Source organism: Dasypus novemcinctus, chromosome 9, assembly GCF_030445035.2.
Source record: "Dasypus novemcinctus isolate mDasNov1 chromosome 9, mDasNov1.1.hap2, whole genome shotgun sequence".
In the NCBI taxonomy this organism is placed as follows: Eukaryota; Metazoa; Chordata; class Mammalia; order Cingulata; family Dasypodidae; genus Dasypus; species Dasypus novemcinctus.
The window spans coordinates 6,578,753-6,596,663 of record NC_080681.1 but is presented as its reverse complement, the minus strand read 5'-3'; the positions used below and the strand labels follow the sequence as shown (position 1 = coordinate 6,596,663).

The 17,911-nt window shown below is 42.9% G+C and overlaps 1 protein-coding gene across 5 annotated transcripts in view; it reads right to left on the bottom strand.

The window, feature by feature from the left end:
* Nucleotides 1–17,911, bottom strand: part of CD58 (CD58 molecule) — a 57,751-nt gene that overhangs the window by 12,239 nt on the left and 27,601 nt on the right. For 3 of the 5 annotated variants that reach the window (XM_071217183.1, XM_058302990.2, XM_058302989.1), the window contains exon 3: nucleotides 10,845–11,108. In XM_071217183.1, the coding sequence (XP_071073284.1) occupies nucleotides 10,845–11,108 (264 nt within the window). Of the gene's footprint in view, nucleotides 1–7,927; nucleotides 10,575–10,844; nucleotides 11,109–17,911 lie in introns of those variants that run through there. The other 2 variants (XM_071217184.1, XM_058302991.2) reach the window with 2 other exon arrangements.

The following is a 17,911-nucleotide window of genomic DNA, read 5'->3' as shown; positions in this document are numbered from 1 at the left end:
ACCTCCAATTTTTTTTTCTTTTTTTTTTAATGTATGGGGCTGGGGATTGAACCTGGAACCTTGTATGTGGGAAGCTGGCGCTCAACCACTGAGCCACATTGGCTCCCCTGAGTTGATTTTCTCATTTGTTTATTTGTTGTTTGTGGTTTTTTTTAAAGATTTATTTTATTTATTTCTCTCCCCTTCCCCCATTGTCTGCTCTGTGTCCCTTCACCGTGTGTTTTTCTGCATCCGCTTGCATTATCCGGTGGCACCAGGAAACTGCATCTCTTTTTTGTTATGTCATCTTGCGGCATCTGTTCTCCGTGTGTGCAATGCCACTCTGGGGCAGGCTGTGCTTTTTTCACGTGGGGTGGCTCTCCTTACAGGGCGCACTCCTTGTGCGTGGGGCTCCCCTGTGCAGGGGACACATCTGCGTGGCACGGGACTCCGCGCGTGTGGCACCACTGCGCGTGGGCCAGCTCATCACACAGGCCACAAGGCCCTGGGGATCGATCCCTGGACCCTCTGTATGGTAGACGATGCTCTATCAGTTGAGCCATATCCACGTCCGTTTTTGTTTGTTCTGAGGAGGCACCAGGAACTGAACCCAGGACCTCCCATGTGGGCAGCAGGTGCTCACCTGCTTGAGCCCCCTCTACTGTCAACACAAGCTTTAATTCTCTCTTCTTCCTTCTTGACCTGTCTGCGGCATCGACAGCTGATCACCCCTGCTTCCTTGCCTTCTAAGAGCCCCCATTCCTAGGATTTCCTTCCTGCTGCCTCGGCGACTCTTCCCAGGCTCCTTTGCTGGGCTCTGTTCCTCTTAGCACCTCGTTGTGGAGTACCCAGGAATCGGCCCCAGCGCACTTCCCTCTGACATCTGCTCCCTCACGCCTAGTTCCATGGCCTTAAGCGCCATCCAGGAAGGTCCAAGGTGCATCTTCAGCCCTGGCCCCCGACCTGAGACCAGACTCGTGAATCTAAGTGCCTCCCCACTTGAATTAGAGCAGGCGCCTCAAACATCACACTTCCAAAACGCGGCTTGCGGTTTCCTCTGCAAACCTGCTCGTCCGCAGTCTTCCCAATCTCAGGAAATGGTAAATAGATTGATCCAGTTCTTTGGGCTAGGAATCTAGGAGTCACTTGAGTATTTCTTATTAGGCACCTCTCCCCCCGATTCAAACCATAAGGAAATCCTCTTGGCTCTACTTTCACAATATATCCTGATTTAGGGAGTGGGTGTACTCAGTGGTACCTGCTTCCCATGCAGGAGGTCCTGGGTTCGATCCCTGGTACCTCCTGAAAAATATATACTGAAATGAACTCCCAACCTCCACTGTTACCACTATAGCCCAAGAAACCATCAACTCTTGCTTAGAATAAGAGTTTCCAAATTGGGTGCGTGCATCCCAGAGGGTACCTAAGATGACCAATTTGGGGGGAAAGAAAAGAATCTCTACTTATATTTATATCATTCTTCAAAAAAATTTTTTTTTCCTGTGGTACCGGAGCTGGGGATTGAACCCAGGACCTCATATGTGGGAAGCTGGTGCTTGACCACTGAACCATCTTGGCTGTTTTGTTTTAAAATTATACAAATTATAATCAATCCTTATTATTCATAGATTGCAAATTCGCCTACTCACTAAAATTTATTTCTAACCCCAAGTCAGTATGCAAGGGCATTTGTAGACATACAGAGGGGCAAAAGCCTGAGCGGCACCTTCCCAGCGGCGGCTGAACGAGGTGTCACTCCACCTTCCGGTTTCAGCTCTCGAGTGCCCCATTAGTGGTAGATTTAGCACCCTCGTTTTTCACACTTTTGGTGTTGATGTCACTGTTTAAAATGGCCCCTGAGCGTACTGTTAGCTAGTGTTCCTAAGAGCAAGAAGGCAGTGATATGCCCCATGGAGAAAATACGTGCGCACTTGGGTTTGAGTTGTGCTGCTGGTTGTGAGTTCATATTTGTTAATGAATAATATATAACAAATAAGATGGCTTTAAATAGGAACACACAGAAAACAAAGTTACTTACTGATCAGTGGATGAAAATATGCTCAGAGGCTCGCAGAAACCGAGCCTTTACTCTCCTAGGAGCACTAGTGGTTAGTATTCACTAACTCAGGCACCGTGGCACCTTCCTAGAACGTTGTAACTATCATGAATGAGAACTGGCTGTATAGTCATAGAGTAGCAGGCGCTTATGCTGTTCCCCAATATTCAGTCTCGCCTACTCCTTTAACTGGGCACAATGCCAGCCAACTAAGGACTTTATCTCCCAACCTCCCTTAGCTAGGTGTGGCCATGGACTCGCCTGTAGCCAAGGGGGTGAGAATGGAAGGAAAAAACGATCCACTGGGCTGGCCTTTAACAGGGAAAGTGGGAAACGGACTTTGGCCCAGTGGTTAGGGCGTCCGTCTACCACATGGGAGGTCCGCGGTTCAAACCCCGGGCCTCCTTGACCCGTGTGGAGCTGGCCATGCGCAGGGCTGATGCGCGCAAGGAGTGCCGTGCCACGCAGGGGTGTCCCCCGCGTGGGGGAGCCCCACGCGCAAGGAGTGCGCCCGTGAGGAGAGCCGCCCAGCGTGAAAAGAAAGAGCAGCCTGCCCAGGAATGGCACCGCCCACACTTCCCGTGCCGCTGACGACAACAGAAGCGGACAAAGAAACAAGACGCAGCAAATAGACACCAAGAACAGACAACCAGGGGAGGGGGGGAAATTAAATAAATAAATAAATAAATAAATAAATAAATAAATCTTTAAAAAAAAAAAAAAAAAAAAACAAAAAAAAAAACAGGGAAAGTCACGCTCCGCCCTCTTCCTTCTCCCTTCCCACTGCTATGAAGCCAGTAGAGAGGGGAACGCCTTTCTGACTCCGGAGAGCACTATTTTTAAGCCAAGCATATTCTAGTATATATTTCCAAAAGGTAATGATTATTTTAAAGACATAATTATGCTATTAAGTGTTTAATATAATCAATATGCAGTATTAAAATTTCTTTTAAAATTTTATTTTACATTCATGTTCGTTTGAATCGGAATCAAGGTCCACATATTGCAATTAGCTGATACTTTCATAAATGTCTTTCATCTATAGGTTCCCTCATCATCTCTCATTTTCTTCCCCTCATAATTTATTTATTGAAAAAGCTGATCGCTGGTCCTGTAGAATTCCCTATAGTTTCTAGGGTCATTTCCTTTATTTGATCAAATTGTTACTTGATCAGATTGTTTCCTTTATTTGATCAAATTCAGCAAATGGGCCTACTTGTGTGGGTTTTGGTTGTTGTTGACAATTGTATTCCCTAAGCAATGTTCTGTGCTTCCCTCTGGGGGCATGTAATTTTCGGTTGCTTCTCCTTTCATGATATTAACTGCCATTGAGAATCACTGGCCACATCCATTATTTCTTTAAGGGTTTGCAAAAATGGGTTAGTCTATTTTTCCTCCTTTACTGAGTAGCTAAAATATTTTTATAAAGAAAAACTTCCCCTTGTCAATGAAGTATTAATAGTTACTCTGAGGAAGAGTTTGCGTAAGAAAGGCAGAATAAATTCTAGAACCTTCCCCTTTATTTACCAGTTTAAAACAATAAGTTGGCTCTCAAGCATCTTCTAAAGGTGACTAGTGAGTTTTCTTATTTGTGTTTAGTATCATTACGAAATCGTGAACTGAACATAATTGATGTGTTTCAAATTATTGCATTTGATATTCTTACTGAATATCAGATTGTATCATCCTGATACACTTCACGTCTCAGACATCCAGTCCGCACTTGGACAAAGCAGCCTGATGCGCTCCAGTGTGGCATGTGAGTACAGACCACGACCCGGGTCAGGAGCGACCTGCTGGTCTCCCGGCCCGCGGCCCGCCGGGGTGTGGGACTGCAGTGCTAACACTAAGGAAGTCCAGGAAAACCAGGACAAAGCGGCCACCCTAATTTGGGCAGAAGGGACACAGAAATTGCTATTAGGTTATTTTTTTCTACAAATTTTCAGTGAAGAAATAAGAAATATGTCATTTTTAAAAGATAAAATACATTATAAGTTCATACTGATACTAGGTTGAACCCTGTTCAGTTGCTAAGAATCAGCTGTTTTTTGCCTCAGAAATGGAAATTTCAATCATATGGTTCAACTTATCACTTTTGAGTAGATTCAGGACTACAGTTTAACTTATCAATCTTATTTGGCATGGCCAAATATTCCAATTCTCAAAAACATTACTAGAGCTATTCATTTGCTTTTTCCCACAATACACTCAATAGCTTCTGAATACCAGCATTAACACTGACTGTATAATTACTGAGAACAGTTAAGATTTGGTTCTTTGCAGTTCATTTTATCCTTTGAGTGCATCCTGTTAGGGATATATAGTCAAATCACTATGTTTGAAAGACTGTTGGAATAGTTCCTCTCTTTGAGGATATTTGACCAACTTGAGTCACAGCTCATTTATTTCATTTGGTTTTATATTTTTAGGGAACACTTTTAAAAATGTAACTTCACTTTATAATTATAAAAAATATTTAGTTACGACATCAAAACAAGAATACATGATATAGTCAGATATGCTTATACCTTCTTAGTTCTTCCTCCTATTATAAGTAACCTTCTTTAAAATTATAGTTTATCCTTATATTTTTAAATATAAAAATATGTATTTTATGCAGGACACACATATACTTGTTATCTCGCCCTTCTTAGATAAACTTTGCATATGATACGCAGTTTCCTCCTCCTGGCTTTGTCACTTAATGTTCTGTCTTGGCGATCACCTGAAACACACCATAGAGGTGTTCCTATTTCTGGTTACAACTAACAGAGTCCATGGTGTGGATTTACTGTATTTTATTCAACCCGTACCACACTGACAGACACTCGATTCCCCTCCCAAGTCTTTTGCTATTAAAAACAGTTCTCCAATGAAGAGTCTTGTGTATAGTCTTTTTACATATTTAAGATAGATTTCTAGAAAGGGAATTACTGATTCAAAAAGTACATGCATATGTTATTTTGCTGGATATTGATAAATCTCCCTCCACCGGGACTGCACTGTTCTGAGCTCCCGCCAGTCCTGGAGGAGGAGCCCTGCTTCTCACAGCCAGGCCAAGAGGGCACCGTGACTGTGATGTCTCCGTATGTGGCTGATCTGTGTCCCTCATTACAAGGCTGAACTTCTTTTGATAAGGTTAATGGCCATTTCTTTTTCTGTGAACTGTCTATTCACATCTCGAGCACATTTCCAGCCCTTTTTATTTTCGTACAGCATCACTGGTCTTTTCCTCCTCAATCTGTAAAAGCAGTAGTTACATTCTTAACCACCACTTTTTCAGCGGAAAGTCCAAAAAAGCCACAAAAGACCAATAAACACCACTTCAAAAAGTCTCCTTGTTCTGTTTCTGCCTGCTACATCGCATCCGATTCAAAATTTGTTCAGAAAGTCCCAATGTTCTTCATCTCAGCTACATAATCTAAATTCCCGTTCTGCATTTCTTTCCCTCCTTTCCTTTGTCCTACCTCCCCAAGTTTCTGTGTTTTTATCATGAACTTTTCCTGATTCCTTCCACTTATTTTACAGGTATGACCAGACGATATGTTTTTGCTGTTTTGTTGTTTTTAGGAGGTACCAGGTATGCAACCCAGGATTTCGTACATGGAAAGCAGGTGCTCAACCACTTGAACTACATCCACTCCCCAATGAGAGTGGTTTTTTTTTCACCTGTTTGTTTCCAGGAGGTACCGGGGATCGAACCCAGGACCTTGTACATGGGAAGCAGGCGCTCAACCATTCGAGGATGTTTTTTCAGAGACTTTACCATCAGGCCCTTCGGGGGCTCCCTGTTGGTAACCCACGTCCTCCCTGGCTGTAGCAAGAAGACCACCTAGCTGACATCAGAATAATGCTCGATGAATGCAATAAAATAATAAATAAAAGAAAGTCATAGCATGTTTTAAAACAAAGTGATAGTGGCATAGCTGGATATTAATTTTTTGCAACAAACTAGCAATATTTGGTACTGCTGCATACTACAATGGTGTTACTTCAATTTATGATAAGTTGTTTCTGTGATGCACACCTTTTTATATTAATTAAAACCATAATTAATCATTAAAAAAAAAAGAATAACGCTCGCTGTGCATGACTTCAGGGGGGCCACACAATGCTTCCTCTGAGCTTCTGATTCATGAATGTGGACGACAGACAGGAAAACTGGTGCCCTCGGGAGGATCCTCTACTCACCTCCTGAACAAACGCACACTTGCCCGGGCTCTCTTAGAGCTCTGGGCCAAGGTCACTCCATCTCGTCCCTTTCCCCAGCAATGACCCCAGAAAGGACGGCCAAGGCCCTTGGGTTTCCTTGCCTAGAAACAATCTTTAGTTGACTCCATGAGGTCCTCGGTTTCTTTTCTTTCCTTTCATAGCCAAACATATAACTGGCTTCTTTAATGCCTTTCCGACCTAAAGTCCAAACACCTGGCTTCTGTCCTCGCCCACTCACAGGCCAGTCGCCAGTGACCTCCTAGGTGTCAAAGCCACAGACCACTTCTGTGTCGCCCTCCTGGAACCCTTCGCTGTACGCGGTGCTATCCTGAGCATCATCCCATGAAACCCTCCTTTGCTGCCTGTACTGTGAGAAAAAAATTAGCAATTTTACAGTGACTAACCACTGTCAAAACCCTTTCTCATCCATTATTTCATTTAATTCCTCCAGCCCCTGTAAAGTATGTATTATTATCCCCATTGTCTGGATAAGGAAGCAGAGGTTCACGGAGGTTGACAGAGCACGCCGCTGCCCAGGTGCACAGTGCCAATGAGCAGTGACATCAAGGCCTCTTGCTCCAAACCCGTGTTCTCCTCCAGCCGGTATTTCCTCTGGCCTCTGACTTCTCCGTTTTCTAAACCATATAAGCTTGTTCGTGGTCAGGTGCTGTGACAAACCAACCTGCTGACCTTGAGAAAACCATTTAGCCTCTCTGATCATCTGTAACAGGGTCACGAAGTCCCCGTGCTATCTACCACCAAGGTAGAGGAGGAGCAAACTGCAGAGCAGGACGCCAAGACAGGAATCATAACTGCTCGCTGGCTGCCTCTCCACCTCCCAGGGCCTTGAGTTTCTGCTCTGTCCCTTTCAAGTGCTTGCCAATTGCTGTCGATTCTCATTTTGGGATCATAATTCCACATCTGAGTCATTTCTTCACTTCCACTCCACCGATACACCGGGGAAGATATGAGCGCCAGATAAGAGTTGGACGTCCAATCCTGGCTGTGCCTCTGAATAAATGTGTGTGCTTGGGCAAGTTATTTAACCCTTTTGTGACTCAAATTCCTCATTTATAAAATGAGCAAAATAGTACCCATCCAAAAGGGTTGTGGTGTGGATTAAAGGTGATGTATTTACATAAGGCACTTAGGAGTCTGGCATGGAGCAGATCTTCAGAAAATGCTGGTTTTCTTTACTTTCCCTGATAGGATCAGTGGTGGACATGAACTCCGTTTTCAGGCTCCATTATCTCTAAATCTCCCCTTTAACCTGTATACCTTTTAACTGGTTAGCAACTCCTCCCACTTCTGAGGTGTGGTGACAATACCTCAATAAATCTCATGTCCAAAATGACCACAAATCACAAAAAAGCCCATCAGACAAAATGTTGCAAGAAATAGAAAGTAACGGGGTAAAAAATTAAGTTACACCTGACCAATATCTATATACATCTGACTCCTGTGAATAAGTTTTTTTTAAAAAGTTTTTAATTAGATTTATTTTGAGACAGAGTCAGGATGGTGTCATGGAAAAAAAAAACCTCTGAAATCCTAAAACCTAAATTTTAATTTGATCTCCATTACTTAAGTGATCTTGGGTAAGTCAACCCACCTGGCTGAATCTATTTCCTTACTTTTATTAATAAAAGGTAAATAGCAGAGAAGCAGATGTGGCTCAAGTGATTGAGCTCCTGCCTACCACATGGGAGATCCCTGGTTCAGTTCCTGGTGTCTCTGAGAGAAGATGATCAAGACAGCAGGCTGCTGCAGTGGGCTGGCACAGTGAGCTAATGCAACAAGATGATGCAACGAGAGACACAAGGAGGAAAACATAATGAGAGACATGGCAAAGCGGGGAGTGGAGGTAGCTCAAACAATTAGACACCTCCCTCCCACATGGGAGGTCCCAGATATGGTTCTGGGTGCCTCCTAAAAAGAAAACGAGCACACAACAAACAAACACAGTAAATGCAAACAATGAGGGGATGGGGAGAAATAATTTTTTTAAAAAAAGGTAAATAGCAATACCTGTCTATCCAGCCTCAAAAAGTAGTGATAAGGAGTAAATGAAACACTTATTTTGAAGGGTTTGCTAAAGAGTATCAGGTGAGTGAAAGTGAGTTACTATTACAATGCTTTGTTGACAAAGCTTGGATGAAAAATCGAAACTGGAAAAAAAATAGATCCAAGATTTAACTCTTATACTTTCATGGATTTCTATCTGTTATGGTGCAAGCAGTGCCATATGAAAGCACTCAAAAGAAATCAATGGGGGAAAAAACATCCTAGACTTTTACAATTGTAGAGAACCATTAAGATCATTAATTTCAGGCCCTGGTTTTGCAGAAAAGGAAAAGGTCCCTCAACATTTGATTGGCGGGGACTGAGGACAGGATCCCGATATGTGTCCCACGTGTTGATACTTCTCCAGATTTGGAATGACCTGAGAACTACCCAGCAACGTGTCTCAAACTTTCAATACCTACAATGTAATGTGAACTGTCAATTTCGGGGGAAAATGTTCCAAAAAGACAAATCAGAATTATTTAATAGCACAAAGAGTTTGTTTTAAAATTAATAACAATAATTCATCAGTTGATTTCCACTGCATCTACAGAGAAGGGCATCTTCCTTGGGCATTCAATTCTACTAGTAAAGCAAAAGCCATGCAAGGTCAAAGCCTTTGAAAATTCCTTAAAATATCCCGTATCAGGAACATATATGGCTCAAGCGGTTGAACATCTACTTCCCACATGGGAAGGTCCCAGGTTCAGTTCCTGGTGCCTCCTTAAAAAGCAAAACACTAAGCAAAAGGATGAAAAAAAGCAACTCGGGGAGCCACTGTGGCTCAGTGGTTGAGCTCCGGCTTCCCATATACAAGGTCCTGGGCTCAATCCCAGTACCTCAAAAAAAAAAAAATCCCAAATAATTCTCTTGTGGGATCTTATTTATAAATTATTAAAGCATTTAGCTCTTCAAACATGATGTTTTTCAAAATTCCAAGTTGTCTGTTTTTCACATACATGATCACCTTCTTCCTTGTTGATCATGTGCAGCACGCACATACAAATGTTGAAAGCACATTGGTTTTGTTCTTTTCCTTTCCCACGGTAAAGCAAATATCTACTAGCCCAACAGACTGCATTTCTACATTGTACGCCTTGGATATTGCACAACACCTAATAAGCGCACATTGTCTAAAGGACTGTTGGTCAATAGCTCGTTCTGCTTTATCTTCCCCCGTAACAACTGCCATTAACTTTACACCTGGCTTTAAACACTTCTTGGCAACTGTGCGACTTGTGCAAACGTGCTGTTTTGAGTGACACCTCTGTGGATATGCTCCTTCCCCGGCCTTCAGGGGTTGAACCTGTGAGTTACACTTTGGAACTCATTTTGCGCAGGTTGGAGAAAAACTTTGTTTTACCCAAAAAGTCCCTCTGTTTTATTGGCTTTATGTCATTATTTGAAAAGTTCCCCGAAAAAGGCAACACACTGGGGACACCGGGAGGGTGGCTCACTAGTCAAAGAAAATCCTGTTCTCGTCTGGCCTCGCCCTGTTCCAGCCCAAAGGGGCTCCTCTTCCGTACGTGCCCTGGGGTCCCATTCACTAGCTACAATTCAGGTATTATTCTGAATCATAATGTTTACTATTTTCATCCCTCCTTTTGGGTTTTGATGAACCACTTTCAAGCCACTGATCCTCCTGTTTACAATGTAATGTAAAAAATATAATGGGGATATAATATAAAAAAACGGATAATCCAAATTGCAAATTGTAAGTATGAATGACACTTAAACAACCTAAGACCACAAGCAAGACCGACTGTCGCGGTGGGCGTGGTTGCGGCTGAGTGGAGCCCAGGCAGACGCACCAAACGCACGTGCAGCCTCTAAGCACCTCTGCGGTGGCTGGTGCTCAGCGCCCCAGAAAAACATGGGCTTGAACTCAGCCCGTTCCTGTGGGCCCGCCTGTCAACAGGACTTTGTGATGAGACGACCTCAGTGACAGTGTGACCCCAGAGCGCCGCTGTCTCCTGGAAGGGAGCATTGCCTCGACCATGCCTTGAACTTGGACTTGTACGAGCCTCCAAACCACGAACCACTAAATTCCTTTTGTTTAAGGCAACCCATTGCATGGTATCTGATTTAGCAGGCAAGAAACTAAAACAGTGATTATTAAGAATATTGTATAAAGCAGCTTTGCAGATGGTTACGTGCCTGGGCATCAGAGCCAGAAGGCCTCATTTCCAAGCCAGGTTCTGCCACTCACAGGCTTTTTTAAACTTGGGCAAGTAACTTCAACTCCCCATGTCTCGGTTTCTCACTGTAAAATAGGGATAATCACAGGTACCCAATTCAGGGATGTTTGTGGATTGAATTAATTAACGCATGCATTAGTACAGTGCTTGACACAGAAAGTACTCAAAAATGAAAGTTTTCTATCTTAAGGGAGGTTTCTGTGAAAACGGGACCCAGCTTACGTTTCAAATCTGGGGACCGTGTGAGAAGGACCACCCCTGCAGTGTGAACCCCAAGCGCACTGGTCCGTGGCCCACGCAGGTCTCCGTCACGCCACGTGTAGTGTTTTACTCACATTTTGGAGCACAGCTAGCCAAAACGATGGACGATTCACTTTTGGAGACTGGATTTTCAACAATACACTGTACTTCCTTTGAAAGATCATCCTCCTTCATAAAATACATCTCAGTTTTTGAGTTATTTTCACAGTTTACAAAGGGGCAGTTCCATGAATACTTTGTCAGTTCGGGATGGATGTTGGGTTGTCTCTGGAGACCACACTGAACTACAATGCTTTCATTGACCAAGGTACAATTTAGTTCCAGAGGTGAAAGAGTTTCTGGAAAAAAAAATAGTTCAATATTTAGTACAAAAAGAGTAATATTAACATGCATCATCTGCAAGTTGTGATCTCAATATCTTTACAAACTCAAAAGAGACAAGCAGCCCAACTCCTTGAGCACCAAGAGGAGAGAACTCTTTTCTGCTGGGTCAGATCTACCTGCTCACATTCAGCAGAATAAACACAAGCCCCAAATCTTGTATCCTCAAATCTGAGACCTACAACACTCTGAAGCCAAAATGTGTTTTTGATAAATTGGTAGCTAGTCATTTAGCTGCAAATCCTGATCTGAACTGGCATGAGGATTTACAGTGTTTCTTTGTCTCAGTTACTTCAAAGATTGATGATCATGTTTCATTGCAAAAATCTCCACGTGCAGGGTGCTTCCCAGCTTGCACTGTCAGGCCCCCGCATCACACAGCGACTTCCCTTTCCACTCGGGACTTCCTCAGGTGTTAGGTTCACTCGAGCCCACACAACCCATTACATGCCAGCTTAAAGTTTCCTTAACTAAAAGAACTTTTAATCTTTTTTTAAACAGAGGAAACCTTTTTCCAAATTAAACCTTAAGCAACAGACCAATACATCAAATGAATGAAAAGTGGTTGTCTAGTTGACTCAAAACTGGAGAGCCTAGAGCCTTGCCCCTTCGCTCTCTCTGGTGCTTTTTGCCCACCACCCCCCTTGGCACCGGGCCACAGTTCTTTTAGAAAAGGAGGTTCTTACCCTTTTTTGTTCCATGGACCCCTTTGCCAGTCAGGTGAAAACCACAGACTCCTTCTCAGAATGGAGCGGCAGAGAGCTTCCCCCACATCAGACTTCTTCCTTCTGTTAAACTCCCATGATCTCTCACTGCCCATGCCAGCTAGACATTAGTTATAGCTGAACCTTAAGCAGCAGTAAAGTGGTAAAAAAGGATGTGCCCATTTCATCCCTAAGAGTACCTGCTTAGTCCACTTATAATTAATGAACTCAGCTTGCTGCTCTGTAAGTAATGAGGATTTCTTACATATATCTAATACACATATCTAATGACATTTTTTAGAAACACTTGTGCATTTCCATTAACTTCATTAAAAGGTCACACACCAATCCAGAAGGGCAGAGCAGTTCATTCTACTTACAGGAGTGTCACCATCACCAACGTGAGGAAGGCTTGTGCGGGGATGGGAAAGAAACAGGCACCAGGAAGAGTGGAAATTTTAAGGGGACCTGCGGATGGCAGGGAAAGCCCAATCTCAGTTTACACACAGAAGGAAGTGGATGCCCTGGATTTAAGAGGTGCCAGGAAATCCCCCTGAACTACTTCTTTTGCTAAACTTCTCCCACCAGGTCTGGTCTCTGTGAGATTACCAAGTCACTTAAACAAATGCCAAGGTACCCTCAAGGAAGTATTACTTCCTCATTTCTTTAAAAAAAAAAAAAAAGTCATTTTAGATTTTTTTTCCTCATGTCTGTATCTTTTTATATTCAAAACCTATTCTTTTTTTTTTTAAACCTAAATATTCTTGGAAGTTATCTTTTGATTCTACTACCAACACCTGTGTCCATTTGGGTGATCACCAGCAATGAACAATCTGACAAGGAAATTATGAAACCAAGTCCATTTACAACGGTATCTAAAAGAATAAAATACCTAGGAATAAATTTAACCAAGGAGGTGAAAGACTTGTACACTGAAAACTACAAAGTATTGCTGGAAGAAATCAATGGAAGGACATCCTCTGTCCATGGAGTGGAAGACTCAATATTATTAGAGGTAACACTGCCTAAAGCAAACTGCACATTCAATACAATACCTATCAAAATTTCAACATCTTTTTTGTTGTTGTTGCAGAAATGGAAAAGAGGATTGTCAAATTCACATGGATTTGCAAGGTCCCTGAATAGCCGCAGCCACCTTGAAAAAGAACAAAGTTGGAGGACTCACACTTCCCAGTTTCAAAGCTTACTACAGAGCTACAGTAGTCAAAACAGTGTGGCACGGCATAAAGACAGACATATAGACCATGAAATAAAAGTGAGAGTCCAGAAATAAACCCAGATGTCTAGGACCACTTGATTTTCAACAAGGTCACCAAATCCATACAACAGGGAAAGAATAAGCTCTTCAAGAAATGATGTCAGAACAACTGGATTTCCACACGCAAAGGAATGAATATGGACTCCTTTCCCCCACTATTTTCAGGAGTAAAGTGAAACTGAATCGATGGCCTAAGTATAACAGCAAAAACCATGAAACTCATAGAGGAAAAGAGAGGGATAAATCCTCATAATGTTCGGTTTGGCAAGGCATTTTTAGATATGACATCAAAAGTACAAGCAACAAGAGATAACATAGATAAATCCGACATCATCAAAATTAAAAACTTTCGTGCAAAGGTCATTATAAAAAGATCTAAAAGAAAACCTACGGAGAAAATATTTGCAAACCATATATTTGATAAAGGTCTAGTATCCAGAGTATATAAAGAACTCTTACAATGCAACAACAAAAAGACAAACAACACAGCTGAAAAATGAGCTAAGAATTTAGATAGCCATTACTCCGAAGACATCTACAACGGGTCACGATGCTCAGTGTCATTAGTCACTAGAGAAATGCAGATCACAACCACAAGGGGATGCCTTCACACCTACCACAAGGGCTATTATTTTAAGAAATGGAAAACAGCAAGTATTGGCAAGGATGGGGAGAAACTGGAACTCTTGGGCCCTTTGGTGGGAAGATGCAGTGTTGCAGTCACTGTGGAAAACAATTTAGTGGTTCCTCAGAAGTTAAACATAGAATCACCAGGTGATCCAGCAATTCTACTCTGAGGCCTATATCCAAAAGAATTGAAAACAGGGACTCAAACAGATACTTGTTACAACAACTAAAAGGTAGAAACAACCCAAATGCCCACCAACGGATGACTGGATAAGCAAAAAAAGTGGTAGGAACATATGATAAGCTATTATTCAGTCGTAAAAAGGATGAAGCGCGGATGCCTGCTATAACACGGATGAGCCCTGAGGACACCTTGCTGAGTGAAATAAGCCAGACACAAAGGGACCAACGCTGTATGGTTCTGCTCACGTGAAATACCCAGAAGAGGCAAACTCATACAGACAGAATGAAGAGGAGAGGGGACGGGGGCTGGGAGGAGGGGCCTGGGGCGTTACTGCTTAGTCGGTACAGAGTCTTTGTTTGGGGAGGTGGGACAGTTTCTGCAGCTCTATGGGCATGAGAACGAATAGGCAGATTTGCCCGGCTTTTAATCTGGGTACAGAAGCTAAGTGGGTCTGCAAGGGGCGGATTCGAACGCGTGAGCAGCATATTTAGGCTGAGTAAGGACAGCAGGGAGGCCGTCAGCAGGTGGAGGGCTATCGAGGGCAGGCTCGCAGAAGTGAGCTGTGCGTACAGAGAGCGGTGGCCAGAGTGGTCCTTCTGACGTCGGGCGACAGGGGTTGGGGTTTTCAGTTCCGACAACTCAGGGTTATGCACGCGGGAAGGGGACAAGCAGACAGCAGCAGAGCTCGTTACGGGAGAGGAGCTCCACGACCGAGGCATCAGCGTGTTAGAAGGGGCGTTTATGCCAACAGCGAAATCGCCAAGAATCGTAACAGCAGGAGCGGTAGAAACAGTAAAAATGGTCCCAGAACTAAACGATCAAGAAACGCTGAGGGACCGGCAGGAAGGTGATGGGCTAGAAAAACATGGGACTCTCTTTTCTCCCAGAAAAATAGCTAGAAGACAGGCAGAAGCAGCCTGGAAAAAATGTTCCAGGGTTTAGGACACAAGGGGAAGGCTGGACACTGTCCAGAGGAGAGAGGGACCAAGGAAAAGAAACGTGACAGCAAAACTGTGAGTTAAAAGCTGCAGCTGCAACTGCCAGCACCCTGCCCACGAGAAACACTTCTGAACTCTCAGGGCGGCGACTGACAACGGGGGCCCCAGGGATCCGCTCTCCAGGAACGGGGGAGCGAAGGCCACAGCCACCTTCTGACCCGAGGTGTGGGCTGCCGTGTCCCGGGGGCCCCTCCAGGCGGGTGGGGCGGGCACAGCTCTAAAGAGACGCCCCTCTCAAGTGCCCTCCCTGTGGACCAGGCCTGGGTGCTGAGGATGCAGAGGGGAGTAGAATTATTTCCTATCTGGAAGAAGGGAAGGCGGCTGCCAGCAAAAGTTGGAGGCTCTCAGCCTGCAGGCAGGAGCCTGGGTCACAATGATCCACTCCCCTTGCAGCAAACACACTCCCACCAGGCTTTCCAGAGCGCGCCATCTGATGGCAGATGAAGGAAGTGCACGTGAGGAAACTAAAAGTAAATAGGGAAGAGAGGCGTTTTCAAGCCTTTCCAGCTGCCCTCCCCAAGACCCTTGGAAGCAGTCTGCAACCCAATACCGGGTCCAGGACCCAGATTTGAGCTACTAACAGGGACAGTCCTAAAGACCCAGAACAGGTGGAACCAAGACTCAAAGAAGAGCAGTAACACACAGCCTCCTGCCACTAAATCTCTGGGAAGGAGACAGAAATTGAGCATCTGAGTAAACTCACCCCCCTAATCAGACGCCTAGACATCAGCAAAAAATGACAAGCCATACTAAGAAAATGGAAGAAATGATCCAAGCAAAGGATTATATCAAAGCCCCAGGTGAGACACAGGATTTCAGACAACTGAGATTCACACAAATTTCCAAAATCAAATTAATGAGTTGAAAGACACTATGGCTAAAGAGATAAAAGGCATCAAGAAGACACTGAACAAGCACAAAGAAGAATTTGAAAACCTGAATAGAAAGTAGCAGAGCTCATGGAAATGAAACAAGACGGATGTGATCAAAAACACACTAGAGGCATACAACAGCAGACACAAAATGATAGAAGAAAGAATAAGTGATACCAAAGACAGAACAGCCAAAATTGAAGAGAGAAAAAGAACAGAGAGAAAAGAATGGGAAAAAATTAGTAGGGGCTCAGAGAGTTGAATAACAACACAAAATGTAACAACATATGTGTCATGGGAGTTCCAGGAAGAGAAGAGAAAGGAAAGGGGCAAAAAGAGTATTTAAGGAAATAATGGCTGAAAATTTCTCAACTCTAACAAAAGAAATTAACTTACATGTCCAAGAAACATAGTGTACCCCAATCAGAATAAATGCAAATAGACCCGTTCTAAGATACATAAAACTCAGAACATCAAACATTGATGATAAAGAGAAAATTCTCAGAGAAGAAGGAGAGAAGCAAACCATCATATACAAGGGATGCCCAGTAAGACTTAGTTCAGATTTCTCACCAGAAACCATGGAGGTAAGAAGACAGTGGTATGATACAATTAGGATACTGAAAGAGAAAAACTGCCAGTTGAGAATTCTTTATCCAGCAAAACTGTCCTTCAAATATGAAGTGAATTTAAAATATTCATAAACAAACATAAACTAAGAGAATTCATAAAAAAAGACTCTACCTTTGCAGGAAATTTTAAAGAAAAAACCTTATAGCCTGAAAGAAAAAGACAGGAGAGGGAGACTTGGAGGAGAGTATAGAAGACAAGAACAGCAGAAAGGATAACCAAAACAGTAAAAAGACAGACAAAAATGAGATATGACATATGAAACCAAAGAATAAAATGGTGGAAGCAAATAATGAAATTAAAGTAATATCATTGAATGTGAATGGATTAAACTTCCCAATCAAAAGATATAGGCTGCCAGAATGGATAAAAAACCATGAACCATCCATATGCTGCCCCTAAAAGACTCACCTTAGACCCAGGGATACAATTGGTTGGAAATGAAAGTTTGGAAAAAGATACTCAACACAAATAGTAACCAAAAAAGAGCAGGGGGTAGCTATATTAAATCAGGCAAGAACAGACTTTAAATGCAAAACAGGTAAAAAAGATATACAAGGCCATTGTATATCAATAAAGGGACAATCCACCAGGAAGAAATAACAGTTATAAATATCTATGCACCTAACCAGGATATATATATGAGGCAAACTCTGGCTAAACTGAGGGGAGAAATAGACATCTCTACAATAATAGTTGGAGATTTCAACCACCATTCACATCATCAGATAGAACAACTAGACAGAAGATCAACAAAGAAACAGAGAACTTGAACAATATGATAAATGAGTTAGACCTAACAGACATATACAGAACACTGCATCCAAACTCAGTGGGTTCGACATTCTTCTCAAGTGCCCAAGGATCTTTCTCCAGGATAGACCACATGTTAGGTCACAAGGCAGGACTCAATAAATATTAAAAGAATGAACACCTAAACAAATGAAAAGATATTCTGTGTTCAGGGGTTGGAAGACTAAATATCATGAAGATGTGAATCCTACCCAAACTGATTTATAGAGTCAGTGCAATACCAATCAAAATTCCAACAGCCTGCCTTACAGAAATAGAAAAGGCAATTACCAAATTCATTTGGAAGGAAACTGCACCCATATAGCCTTTTAAAAGCATTCTAAAAAAGAACAGCAATGTGGGGAAATTTCACTGCTTGATCTTGAAACATATTACATAGCTACAGTGGTCGAAGCACCATGGTATTGGCATAAAGACAGACACATGGATCAGTGGAATAGAATTGAGAGTCCAGAAATAAGCTCTCACCTCTATAGCCGCCTGGTTTTCAACAAACCTACCAAAGCCATGCTGATGGGACAGAACAGTCTCTTCAACAAATGGTGCTTGGAGAACTGGATATCCATAAACAAAAGAATGGAAAAGGACCTGTCTCACATCCTACACAAGAATTAACTCAAAATGGATCAAAGACCCAATATAAAAGCCAGGAC